This window comes from Heterodontus francisci, chromosome 23 (genome assembly GCF_036365525.1).
Source record: "Heterodontus francisci isolate sHetFra1 chromosome 23, sHetFra1.hap1, whole genome shotgun sequence".
Lineage (NCBI taxonomy): Eukaryota > Metazoa > Chordata > Chondrichthyes > Heterodontiformes > Heterodontidae > Heterodontus > Heterodontus francisci.
Window position 1 is genome coordinate 2,196,101 of NC_090393.1, and position 14,465 is coordinate 2,210,565.

The window sequence follows — 14,465 nt, forward strand, 5'->3', positions numbered from 1 at the left end:
AATCTTAGTGTCGTCTGCAAACTTGCTAATCAGACCACCTATACTTTCCTCCAAATCATTTATGTATATCACAAACAACAGTGGTCCCAGCACGGATCCCTGTGGAACACCACTGGTCACACGTCTCCATTTTGAGAAACTCCCTTCCACTACTACTCTCTGTCCCCTGTTGCCCAGCCAGTTCTTTATCCATCTAGCTAGTACACCCTGGACCCCATGCGACTTCACTTTCTCCACCAGCCTACCATGGGGAACCTTATCAAACGCCTTACTGAAGTCCATGTATATGACAGCCCTTCCCTCATCAATCAACTTTGTCACTTCGTCAAAGAATTCTATTAAGTTGGTAAGACATGACCTTCCCTGCACAAAACCATGTTGCCTATCACTGATAAGCCCATTTTCTTCCAAATGGGAATAGATCCTATCCCTCAGTATCTTCTCCAGCAGCTTCCCTACCACTGACGTCAGGCTCACCGGTCTATAATTACCTGGATTTTCCCTGCTACCCTTCTTAAACAAGGGGACAACATTAGCAATTCTCCAGTCCTCCGGGACCTCACCCGTGTTTAAGGATGCTGCAAAGATATCTGTTAAGGCCCCAGCTATTTCCTCTCTCGCTTCCCTCAGTAACCTGGGATAGATCCCATCCGGACCTGGGGACTTGTCCACCTTAATGCCTTTTAGAATACCCAACACTTCCTCCCACCTTATGCCGACTTGACCTAGAGTAATCAAACATCTATCCCTAACCTCAACATCCGTCATGTCCCTCTCCTCGGTGAATACCGATGCAAAGTACTCGTTTAGAATCTCACCCATTTTCTCTGACTCCACGCATAACTTTCCTCCTTTGTCCTTGAGTGGGCCAATCCTTTCTCTAGTTACCCTCTTGCTCCTTATATATGAATAAAAGGCTTTGGGATTTTCCTTAACCCTGTTTGCTAAAGATATTTCATGACCCCTTTTAGCCCTCTTAATTCCTCGTTTCAGATTGGTCCTACATTCCCGATATTCTTTCAAAGCTTCGTCTTTCTTCAGCCGCCTAGACCTTATGTATTCTTCCTTTTTCCTCTTAGCTAGTCTCACAATTTCACCTGTCATCCATGGTTCCCTAATCTTGCCATTTCTATCCCTCATTTTCACAGGAACATGTCTCTCCTGCACGCTAATCAACCTCTCTTTAAAAGCCTCCCACGTATCAAATGTGGATTTACCTTCAAACAGCTGCTCCCAATCTACATTCCCCAGCTCCTGCCGAATTTTGGAATAGTTGGCCTTCCCCCAATTTAGCACTCTTCCTTTAGGACCACTCTCATCTTTGTCCATGAGTATTCTAAAACTTACGGAATTGTGATCACTATTCCCAAAGTAGTCCCCTACTGAAACTTCAACCACCTGGCCGGGCTCATTCCCCAACACCAGGTCCAGTATGGCCCCTTCCCGAGTTGGACTATTTACATACTGCTCTAGAAAACCCTCCTGGATGCTCCTTACAAATTCTGCTCCATCTAGACCTCTAACACTAAGTGAATCCCAGTCAATGTTGGGAAAATTAAAATCTCCTATCACCACCACCCTGTTGCTCCTACATCTTTCCATAATCTGTTTACATATTTGTACCTCTATCTCACGCTCGCTGTTGGGAGGCCTGTAGTACAGCCCCAACATTGTTACCGCACCCCTTCCTATTTCTGAGTTCTGCCCATATTGCCTCACTGCTTGAGTCCTCCATAGTGCCCTCCTTCAGCACAGCTGTGATATCCTCTTTAACCAGTAATGCAACTCCTCCACCCCTTTTACCTCCCTCTCTATCCCGCCTGAAGCATCGATATCCTGGGATATTTAGTTGCCAATCGTGTCCTTCCCTCAACCAAGTCTCAGTAATAGCAATAACATCATACTCCCAGGTACTAATCCAAGCCCTAAGTTCATCTGCCTTACCTACTACACTCCTTGCATTAAAACAAATGCACCTCAGACCACCAGTCCCTTTGCGTACATCATCTGCTCCCTGCCTACTCTTTCCCTTAGTCACGCTGACTTCATTATCTAGTTCCTTACAGGCTTTAGTTACTACCTCCTTACTGTCCACTGACGACCTCATTTGGTTCCCATCCCCCTGCCACATTAGTTTAAACTCTCCCCAACTGCGTTAGCAAAAGCACCCCCAAGGACATTGGTTCCAGTCCTTCCCAGGTGTAAACTGTCCAATTTGTAATAGTCCCACCTCCCCCAGAACCGGTCCCAATGTCCCAAAAATCTGAACCCCTCCCTCCTGCACCATCTCTCAAGCCACGCATTCATCCTGACTATTCTTTCATTTCTACTCTGACTATCACGTGGCACTGGTAGCAATCCTGAGATTACTACCTCTGAGGTCCTACTTTTTAACTTGGCTCCTAACTCCCTAAATTCTGCTTGTAGGACCTCATCCCGTTTTTTACCTATATCATTGGTGCCTATGTGCACAACGACAACTGGCTGTTCACCCTCCCCCTTCAGAATGTTCTGCAGCCGATCTGAGACATCCCTGACCCGTGCACCTGGGAGGCAACATACCATTCGGGAGTCTCGTTTTCGACCACAGAACCGCCTATCTACTCGCCTTACAATCGAATCCCCTATGACTATAGCCCTTCCACTCTTTTTCCCGCCCTTCCGAACAGCAGAGCCAGCCACGGTGCCATGAACCTGGCTACTGCTGCCTTCCCCTGGTGAGCCATCTCCCTCAACAGTATCCAAAACGGTATACCTGTTTTGGAGGGAGATGACCGCAGGGGACACCTGCACTGCCTTCCTGCTCTTTCTCTGCCTTTTGGTCACCCATTCCCTTTCTCCCTCAGCAATCCTAATCTGCGGTGTGACCAATTCGCTAAACGTGCTATCCACGACCTCCTCAGCATCGCGGATGCTCCAAAGTGAGTCCACCCGCAGTTCCAGAGCCGTCATGCGGTCTAACAAGAGCTGCAGCTAACAAATACTGTAAATAAATCTGATTTACTAGTTTTAACTTGAAACAGTATGGCGCTTTCCACTTCTGCAGCTAACCTGGTAACAGCCCAAGCAACTTCAGGTGTGAAACAGCTCAGTAGCATGTGGAACTGTTTATCCTGTGGCATTCCACACCCAGTCATGGCACATATAAAAAGATATGCTAAAGATCATGCAGATGTGGGTCTGTACTGGAAACTGCATTTTGTTACGAATATGAAGAAAGGCAAGTTGTAAGAAAGCCCAAATTGAACAATTTCATAACTTCATGGTATCATCTCCACAGCAAGACAATAAGAGCATAAGAACATAAAAAATAGGAGCAGGAATAGACCATTCGACCCTTCAAGCCTGCTTTGCCTTTCAATACAATCATGACTCAATTCCACTTTCCTGCTCACTTTCCACATCCCCTGAATCCCTGAGAGATCAAAAATCTACCTATCTCAGCCATGAATATACTCTATGATGGAGCATCTGTACCCCTCTGAGGTATAGAATTCCAAAGACTCACAACCCTCTGAGTGAAAAGATTTCTCATCTCAATCCTAAATGATCGTCCCCTTATCCTGATACTGTGCCCCCATGTTCTAGATTCTCCAGCCAGGAAAAACAACCTCTCAGTGTTTGGCCTGTCAAGCCCCTTCAGAATCTTGTATGTTTCAATGAGATCACCTCTCATTCTTCTAAACTCCAGAGAAAATAGGCCCAATTCATTAAGCCTCTCCACAACCCTCTCATCCCTGGAACCATTCTAGTGAACCTTCGCTGTACCACCTCCAATATATCCTTCCATAAATATGGAGATCAAAAATGCACACAATGGTCCAGTTGTGGTCTCACAAAAGCCTGTACAAGTGAAGCAACACTTCCTTATTCTTGTACTCCAATCCCCTTGCAACATGCCATTTGCCTTCCTACTTGCTTGCTGTACCTGCAAACTTTCTGTGTTCCTGGTACAAGTACATCGAAGTCTCTCTGAACATCAACACTTAAAAGTGTCATGCCTTTTCAAAAATATTCTGCTTTTCTATTCTTACGACCAAAGTGAATAACCTCACACTTCCCCACATTATACTTCATCTGCCACCTTGTTGCCCACTCACTTAACCTGTCTATATCTCTTTGCAGCCTCTTTGTGTCCTTCTCACAGCTTATATTTCCACCCAGCTTTGTATCATCAGCAAACTTGGGTACATTACTCTGTCTCTTCATCTAAGTTACCAATATAGATTTTAAATAGCTGAGGCCCCAGCACTAATTCTTGCAGCACTCTACTAGTTACTGCCTGTCAACTTGAAAATGCCCTGTTTATCCCTACTCTCTGCTTTCTGTCCATTAACCAATTCTCTATCCATGCTAATATATTACCCCCCAAATCCATTAGCCCTTATCTTGCATATTAATCATTTGTATGCACTTCATTGAGTAGGTTTTGGAAATCCAAGTATACTACATCTACTGGTTCCTCTTTATCTACCCTACTAGTTACATCCTCAAAAAATGCAAATAAATTCGTCCAACATGATTTTCCTTTCATAAAACCATGTTGGCTCAATATGATTTTCTAAATGAATTGTTAAGACTTTATTAATAATAGATTCCAGATAATAATAGATTATCCTGACAACTGATGTCAGTCTAACTGGCCTGTGGTTCCCCGTTTTCACCCTCCTTTCCTTAATAGCGGAATTACAGTTGCTAACTTCCAATCTGCTGAGACCGTTCTAGAATCTAGGGAATTTTGGAAAATCATAACCAGTGCATCCACTATCTCTGCAGCTCCCTCTTTTAAAACCCTAGGATATAGGCCATCAGGTCCTGGGGATTTGTCAGCTTTTAGTTCCTTAAGTTTCTCTAACATCAACACAAAAGGACTGACACTCCACTTCTGACAAGATTTATCGCTATCTTTACTTATTGAATGTGGAGCCAGCCGAATATTATCCTCATTAAATTCTTAGTTATGTGACAGAGACAACAAAATATTGGATCAGAAACTTACCAGGCAGTTCCCCTGGGCCAGCAAGGGTATTTGAAGCTTCAATTGTTGACATGCTGGCAAGACGTTTAACGTAGTCATCAAATTGTATCCTTCCATCCTCTAGAAGACAGGCTCCCAGAGAGCAGTACAAGGCCTCAATAAAATAACATTCTAATACGTCAAAGTTATCCACCTCTTTCTCCAGAAAAGAATCCAACATCATAGCAAGCTGAACAACCTGGAGAGCAATCATTCGAAACAAGGTTTAACCTTAGGGCATACCAACCTGACAACAACATCTTTATGTTAGAATCTATTTCCTCAAAAAACATTCTGGAACCTCACCATTTTTGTATGAAAAGGGTAAACCAGGGCATAGTAACAATGCTGCCCCCTTTTGTCTTGTTTTTCTAAATCACTCAAATTGTCTCCACCCTGAGAGGAGAAATGGGATGGCCAGAATTCGCTTCATCCACTTTGCAGCAGTGCCTTTGGCAGAAGTCCAGCGAAAGCCCCATTCACATGCATAAACAAGGTCCGGCAAACACACAGTGGCCCCATAGAAATCATTGTTATCCCAGTATTAGTCTACAGCTTTATGGAGAGGTCCATTCACCAAGTAAAGTCTGAATGTAGAAACAGATCGCTGCTGGATAGCAGCAACGAGATAGACACAAGAACTTTCTGACAGAAATCCTTTGATACTAGTTCAGTAAAACATAAAGTTAGAGGAAATATATTTAATAGAAAGGAATCCCTCTTTATATTGCTAATTACAAAATAAAATAATCTCAAATATTAATAATCATAATATAGTCAGTTCAGGTCTCTGCAGTTTCTAGACCAGTATCTTGCTTTTGTGATCAATCTGAAAGCAACTGGTTCCACCAACTCCATTCTTAAAAGATCAACCGTTTCAATCAACCTTACTATAAATATTTCTCCTTCAATAATTTTTCATTATGTCTTCTTACCATATTCAGTTCTGTTTGAGGTACAATTGTTTTTAACTTCTCCACTTGTCTGCCATCCAACATCCCTTCCACAATCATCTCAATGATGTAAGGTACATACTTATTAAACAGTTTGCGGAGGTCAGCCTGCTCTTGCTGAAACAAACAGAAAGGATTCAAAAATATTAAAGTCATGAGGTTTTAAGCTATCATATCTCAACATCTCATTGTTGGCTTCTTTAACCTTTAATACATCACTCACCATACATCCGAAGAAATCTCAACTAAAGATGATAGATATTAATACACTTTGTGAGAGAGGCTTACATTTATATAGAGCCTTTCATGACCTCAGTACATCTCAAATGCTTTACAGTCAATTAAGTACTTTTGAAGTGTAGACGTTATTGTAATGTAGGAAACACAGCAGCCAATTTAAGCACAGCAAGCTCTCACAAGCAGCAATGTGATAATAACCAGTTTTTGTGATGTTGGTTGAGGGATAAATATTGGCCAGGACACCAGGGAGAATGCCCCTGCTCTTTTTCAGAATTGTGCCATGGGATCTTTTACATTCACGTGAGGCAAAAGGGGCCTCAGTTTAAAATCACATCCAAAAGAAGGCACCGCTGACAGTGCAACACTCCCTTAGTACTGCGGTGGAATGTCAGCCGAGATTCTGTGCTTAAATCTCTGAATCCACACCTTTTGGCTCAGAGATGAGAATGTTAGCCACACAGACACTTTCTACAATTAAATTAAACTTCAAGTCATAGAGAACTGCTGATTTTGTTTTTGATACGAATAAATTGAAAATCATTCAATAAATAATCTGTACATTTATGTTAAGACCAATATAATCACTAACCAGAGTGCTCGAATATTAATATTTTTAAAAGATTATTCTTATACACTAATGTGGAAAAATCAGAGCTCATATTTAAATTATATCCAAAATTTCACAGTGGCACAGTGGTTAGCCTCACAGCTCCAGCGACCCGGGTTCAGTTCTGGGTACTGCCTGTGTGGAGTTTGCAAGTTCTCCCTGTAACCGCGTGGGTTTCCGCCGGGTGCTCCGGTTTCCACCCACAGCCAAAGACTTGCAGGTTGATAGGTAAATCGGCCATTGTAAATTGCCCCTAGTGTAGGGAGGTGGTAGGAGAATGATGGGGATGTGGTAGGGAATATGGGATTAATGTAGGATTAGTATAAATGGGTGGTAGTTGGTCGGCACAGACTCGGTGGGCGGAAGGGCCTGTTTCAGTGCTGTATCTCTAAATAAAAATAAAAATAAAAATAAAATAAAACTAGGAAAAAAATTGCAAAATTGAAATTGCAACTTGAATAAAAATGATCAAAAATGCCTATTTTTATTTTTTTAAACTTAGCAAAGTTTTAAAAAGATAGCAATTTAATTTCTGATTTAACATGTGACTATAGTTAAAATGTAATCAAAACACTCCATGAGTCCAAAGAGGGTGGAAATACAGAACCTGCACAACAGAATAAATTCTGAAAAAGTGCAAATTGCAGTTAAACAAAAGCCAGAGTTTATCATAGATTTTTCAATGTCCAAAATTTGACACTGATTATAAAATAATTTCACACCTTGCTTGTCCTCCCGTTGGTCCACTTGTCCCAGAAGGGTCTGTATCGCAGGTTCTTGGGGTCCACGTACACCATCCCACAGCGAGACACTGTGGCTGGAGAGGCATACTGTAAATCTCCAACCTACACCACACATAGAGAAACAATCACATGTATCAAGACGAGGCAGACAAGAGCTTCATAAATAATAACTGTTCATCGTTCACTATTACGTTCCTATTTTTATCCACGCTATAATTCTAAGAGTGATTCTGCATCCAAAGAGTAGCATGGCACCCTGATCATCCCAAACTGTTGACAGCATTTCCATATGAGGAATGAACTATTTTTCTTCACACTGGGCACAGTATAGCTGCGAAGAGCACATTAGTGAACCCTGTAATCCATGGTGCATATCTTCAGATCATTTAGTAAGTATGGATTCAAGGCAGTGGTTTTGCCAGGCTCCAGTCCCAGCACAATGCCTGGCTGGTGGCAAGCATGTCACAGAGATAAGGCTACAACAACGTAACCCAGTTTTCAGATCTGTGCTCACAGTTAATAAGGGTCCTCACTGGCACCACAGATTCACCAAAATACCCTTACTGTTTCAGCTTTGAAAATGAGAAGCTTTCCTTTTGGTCATGCAGTATATAACAAGAATCAGATGTTAGAATGCTTTTTTGCTCAACTAACAATTAATTATTTTGTTTATGGACAACCTGCAAGTTCTACCAGTAGTGCGATGAACTCCTAAAGAGAGAGTCAGAGCAAAAGTTACTCCATGTCAAACCCGGGCTATTTACACTCCGGTTAATTGAGCTTTTCCAGCCAGATGACAAGGAGATAAAGCTACAAGAAACATTCCAAACTTGCTCCATTTGTGGAGTGGCAATGACTGAGGTCTTGAGATTGTCCAGACTCCAGACCCTCACCCTCCCACTCCACTCTATGATGGCAGAATGGTATCATGAGGGAAAGCAACATAAAGACTATAGATTACCCAATTAAACACAGCACTTGTAGAGGACATTGTTCATTTAGTGACTGAGATTGGTTCAAAAGGGACCGTGTGCATGAAGTACATCATGTTCATAAATCAATCAAGTCATTGTGAAGAATATTATTTCAGAGCTATCAACCACAAAAATTTATTAAGTGTAATTTTTTTTAAATTCTTTTACAGGCGTTACTAGGTAGGCCAGCATTTATTGCCCATCCCTAATTGCCCTTGAAAAGGTGGTGGTGAGCTGCCTTCTTAAACTGCTGAAGTCCACGTGGGGTAGGTACACACACAGTGCTGTTAGGAAGGGAGTTCCGGGATTTTGACCCAGCGACAGTGAAGGAACGGCGATATAGTTCCAAGTCAGGATGATGTGTGGCTTGGAGGGGAACTTGCAGGTGGTGGTGTTCCCATGCATCTGCTGCTCTTGTCCTTCTAGGTAGTACAGGTCGCTGGTTTGGAAGGTGTTGTCAAAGAAGCCTTGGCGAATTGCTGCATCTTGTGGATGGTACACACTGCGGCCACTGTGCGTCGGTGGTGAAGGGAGTGAATGTTTCAGGTGGTGGATGGGGTGCCAATCAAGCAGGCTGCTTTGTCTTGGATGATGTTGAGCTTCTTGAGTGTTGTTGGAGCTGCACCCATCCAGGCAAGTGGAGAGTAATGCATCACACTCCTGACTAGTGCCTATAGATGGACAGGCTTTGGGGAGTCTGGAGATGAGTAACTCGCCGCAGATTTCCAGCCTCTGACCTACTCCTGTAGCCACAGTACTTATCAGGCTGGTCCAATTCAGTTTCTGGTCAATGGCAACCCCCAGGATGTTGATAGTGGGTGATTCAGCGATGGTAATGCCATTGAATGTCAAGGGGAGATGGTGAGATTCTCTCTTGTTGGAGATGGTCATTGCCTGGCGCGAATGTTACTTGCCAGTTATCAGCCCAAGCCTGGATATTGTCCAGGTCTTGCTGCATATGGACACAAATTGTCTTAGTATCTGAGGAGTCGTGAATGGTGCTGAACATTGTGCAATCATCAGCGAACATCCCCACCTTTGACTTTATGATGGAGGGAAGGTCATTGATGAAGCAGCTGAAGTTGGTTGGGCCTAGGATACCACCCTAAGGAACTCCTGCAGTGATGTTCTGGGACTGAGATAATTGACCTCCAACAACCACAACCATCTTCCTTTGTGCTAGGTATGACTCCAAACATTAGAGAAATTTCCCTTTGATTCCCATTGACTCCAGTTTTGCTAGGACTCCTTGATGCCATACTCGGTCAAATGCTGCCTTATTGTCACGAGCAGTCACTCTCACCTCACCTCTTGAGTTCAGCTCTTTTGTCCATGTTTAGACCAAGGCTGTAATGAGGTTAGGAGCTGAGTGGCCCTGGCGGAACCGAAACTGCCAAGTAAGTGCCGCTTGGAAGCACTGTCGACGACATCTTCCGTCACTTTGCTAATGATCGAGAGTAGACTGATGGAGCGGTAACTGGCCGGGTTGGATTTGTCCTGCTTTTTGTGGACAGGACATACCTGGGCAAATTTCCACATTGTCAGGTAGATGCCAGTGTTGTAGCTGTACTGGAACAGCTTGGCTAGGGGCACGGCAATTTCTGGAGCACAGATCTTCAGTAGTATTGCTGGAATATTGTCAGGGCCCATAGCTTTTGCAGTATCCAGTGCCTTCAGCCATTTATTGATATCACGCGGAGTGAATCGAATTGTCTGAAGACTGGCATCTGTGATGCTGGGGAGCTCAGGAGGAGGCTGAGATGGATCATCCACTTGGCACTTCTGGCTGAAGGTGGTTGCAAATGCTTCAGCCTAGTCTTTTGCACTGATGTGCTGGGCTCTCCCATCGTTGAGGATGGGAACGTAGTTTAATTGTCCACCACCATTCACGACTGGATGTGCCGTCCCTGAGCCCCTACGATATTACGTGCGGGGGCTCATAGAGAGTGTGGAGCGGCCGCCCCGATGAAGTAGAGCAGGCGGCCTCTGCGTTCCCAGCAACGGCATCCGGCGCCACCGCACAGGCGCCGGTGCCATTTTTAAAAGGGCTTTAAGCCCACACAAATAAGTTTAATTTTTAAAGGGTATAAAATAAAAGATTTCTAATACATTGAAAGATAAGTGATGGACGCCCTTCCCCAACCCACCCAATGGTCAATACAGGCAATGAAATGACCATCTGTTGGTTCTTCACATACCCTAACATTCCCCCCCCCCACCTTCAAAATTTTGCCCTTCAATCCCTTCCCACCATCCCCACATACAATAAAGATTGATTTCCCCACTCCTCCACCCCTCCTGCCCTGAAAATTTTATTACTCCCCCCTCCCCAGCAGGTTCTCACCTGGAATTCTGTATGGAGTTCCAAAGGCACGCGGAGCACGAACGGTGACCGTAATATCGGAGTGGGACAGCCACTGCCTGCAGGTAAGTTTATTTAAATATTTTACATGTTCATTTACATATGCTGATGAAGGGCCCGCTGCCAGGTTGGCGGGGGGGGGGCGCACAGTGGTCCCGCTGCCGCCGGTAATATGCGGTGGGCCCTTCTCGACGTCGCGGGTGGAGGCGGGCCTCTCCCCACTGCATTTTACTGCCTCCCGTGCCGCGACCTGCGGCGTCGAGGGCCAGCAAAATTCAGCCCTCTGTGATAACTCTGATACTGTGCAAAGTGATTTCTATTTCTGCCTTTAGATCCTTGTAGGGAAAGAACATTTTCCTCCCCAGCACTGATTTCCCAAATCAGCATGGTGATCCACTGAAAATTCTGAAAAGAAATATTGCCAGAGCAGTACCTCAAACAGCAATGCACAATGTGCCTGTAGCCTGATTCGTTCACCATTAGCCAAGGTCAGCAACTTGTTGTCATCCATCACAGAGTTCATGTTCTCCACCCAGAGTGCATCCACATCTCCATCAAATAAAATATACCTGCAAGATACACAACATGTTTCAAGTACCAACCATTTTAAATTGCCACACTTGTGCATAAATGAAATGGTAAAAGATCTATTAGGAGGTATATTTTAAACAATAACTTGGAATTCACTGCCTGAAAGGGTTGTGGAAGTAGATTTAATAGTAACTTGCAAAAGGGAATTGGATAAATACTTGAATTGGAAAAATCTGCAGAACTATGGGGAAAGAGCAGGGGGGGTGGGACTAATTGGACCTCTTTCCAAGAGCTGGCACGATGGACCAAATGGCCTCCTTCTGTGCTGTATCAATTTCTGATTCTACTCATAGAGCACCTTTAATTAAAAACTGTTCCAAAGAGGGAAAAAAATGGAACCGATGCCAAGCTGCAATGGGAGCATTAGGAGAGGTGACTGAAAGCTTGGTTGAAAAGATGGATTTTGAGATGATTCTTAAAGATGGAGAGAGAGTAATGGGGTAGGGGAGTTTAAGGAGAGAGTTCCCGAGAGTAGGACTGAAATATTACCAATTATGGGGGGAAGGAAAGGGATGATGCACAACAAAGGTCCAAAGGGTCCAGGGCAGGATCTAAGCTCGGTGGAGGTTACAAAGCTAAAGGCAGGGCAGCACTTAGGAGGGATTTGTAAACACATTTGAAGATTCTATTTATTGGCTGACAGAAATCCAGAGGAGATCATTAAGTACTTAATGTGGACAGGATAAGGGGCAGCTGAATTTTGGAAAAAAGTTTATGGAAGCTGCAGGATGGGATTTCAGCAAGGAGGATACTGGAAAAATTGACCTCGAGATTGGACAGCGTGGAGTAGGGCCGATTCAGGTTCTGCACACATTGCACTTGCCTAATGAGGCTGGCAGCAGGCATGAAAAATTGGGCCTCTGCTCTCATTTGTCTATTACCGGCAAGCTGCAGGTGAGCTCATTCTGTGCGGGTGTGCACCACCCGCCATATTGGTAAAGGCTCCTGCATAGGCATCAAGGCCTGCCCCTGAAACAGGTGCTGGTCCCTTTGTACATGCAAATAGGTGCTCTAATGCATGTTTGAGGCCTCCTTTAGCAACTGACTGCAGCATCACCATGCATACTGTGGGCAGTATTCTCAGGTCTTTAAAAGGGACCAGCAAAGGCTCGCTCCAGAAAGCCAAGCTTACATTTTTTTAATCTACTGCTGTCTCTTCATCCTACTCCTCCCAGCTCCACATTAAAATTTGCCACCACTGCCCGCACACCCTAGATTCTGCTTAAAACCTCGCTAGAACTGCCCGTGGGACCAAGACTAGTGCCTGCATCCACATCTCCATCAAATAAAATATACCTGCAAAATACACAGCTCACATGCCCCCAGCAATATTGGATGCTTAGTGGCCCATTTCCACCTGTAAAATGGAGATGGTATCATTTAATTTCTAGGTCATTGAGTCCAGAGACAACAGAAGTGTGGTTCTGAGTTTCAGTGGCAGTAAGACTGAGTTACAGTGTGGAGGTGGGAGTAAGTGGGTCTTGGTTATAGTATAGGTCCTTGTCTTTGGCAAGATACCCATGTCTTACACAGTTGAGTTCAGTAGGAAGGGAGTGAAGTTCAGGGCAGAGGTTGTAAACCATGGATTGCTCTGATGGAAGAAATTTTGATTTGCCCATGGCTTGATTTGAACAGATGTTAATTCTATATTTTGTAGGTAGAAGAACAGTATCATACATTAACACCAAGGATTGGTCAATATAATGTTATTCTTTAACATTACTTCTGCTACTGAAATATATATTTTTAATCTACTCTATTAAATCCTACTATTGGAAACTGGCTTCTGCTGCACAACCAAATCGGAAAAAATTAAAGGGTAAAGTCACTAATCCTACAGTCAGGAGATACATTCAAAGGGAGACTTGGGCATATATTATTGTTCCTTCATTGTTGTGGTATCAATATCCTGGAATTCCCTACCTAACACTATTACTACAGCCCACGGATTGCAGCAGTTTCACAATGCCCACCATCACCACTCAGGACAAATAGAGACTGGGAATGAAGGTGGACTTGCCAGCGTCACCCAAAATATAAGAACTAATAAAGAGGAGCATGGGATTGGTGACTTTACCCACAGATCATTGAAGATCATTGATAGTTATAGTTAAAGCTCTACTAGATTCTCTGTTGGAATAGGAACCTTGAGCAAATTATGCTGTTTGCATCTAGGTTTGTGCTTTAGTTCTCTGTCCTTTATCCAATACAGCCCCTACCGGATCACTGCCCATTGTAGATTTATTAGTGTCCTGGCGAGTCTAACAATAAATGCATTGTTACTGTTGCAACAAAATACCCCAAACACACTCTCCCCATTTATTTCCAGTATTTTGTAGGAAGGGGTCTTGGAGACATTTTACCTCCTCTCCTTCTTGTCAGTCGGTTTATTGATATCTCTAAAGATGTTTGACAAAATTCCATCGGTCCAGTCACGAGTTACAGGATCCAAGATTCCATATAGTTCAATCACACTGACAGCTTTTGAGTTCAGTGTGTACAGTTTAGTCACCAATGACAACCTATAAGGCAAAGGAAAAATCAAGAAACAAATAGCTTGTTTTCGAGCAGAATATTTTCATCATTAAAAAATCAAAGCCTGTGGCTCTGTATTCTTTGTTGAAGATCTGAAAAGTTGGGGTTTCAGATTTCTGGGAGTCAGTATTCTGGATGCTGCCTTGCTGTATCTTCTCCTGTACACGCCATATTGCATAAAACATGTTACGTATAATGTTCACAGGGTCTCACCTAGTTTGAGCCTGGCAAAGTGTGTTAATGACCACTGTCTTTCCACCTCCAGTGGGTCCAACCACCATAGTCGTGTGTCGAGTCATCATTGTCTCGTACATTTGCACCACTTTATCCACCTGCACACAAGGAGATTTTCACTTTCAGATATGAAATACATTTGAATTTTAAGCAATTAAGTAATAAGGACTGTGTGTTATCCCGCAGAAAGGCCAGGGACCCACACATGT

At 43.6% G+C, this 14,465-nt stretch overlaps 1 protein-coding gene across 11 annotated transcripts in view; it reads right to left on the minus strand.

Annotated features, from left to right (window-relative positions):
* The window catches only part of dnah10 (dynein axonemal heavy chain 10), a 323,633-nt gene that overhangs the window by 147,473 nt on the left and 161,695 nt on the right, over positions 1 to 14,465 (minus strand). For all 11 annotated transcript variants that reach the window (XR_010977212.1, XM_068054492.1, XM_068054489.1 and 8 more), the window contains 6 exons: positions 14,236 to 14,354; positions 13,851 to 14,009; positions 11,330 to 11,465; positions 7,540 to 7,662; positions 5,953 to 6,087; positions 5,000 to 5,216 (listed from right to left, as the gene is read on the minus strand). Coding sequence is in view for 10 of the 11 variants with exons in the window: in XM_068054492.1 (XP_067910593.1) it covers positions 5,000 to 5,216; positions 5,953 to 6,087; positions 7,540 to 7,662; positions 11,330 to 11,465; positions 13,851 to 14,009; positions 14,236 to 14,354 (889 nt within the window). In the remaining variant the exon portion in view is untranslated. The remainder of the gene's footprint in view (positions 1 to 4,999; positions 5,217 to 5,952; positions 6,088 to 7,539; positions 7,663 to 11,329; positions 11,466 to 13,850; positions 14,010 to 14,235; positions 14,355 to 14,465) is intronic.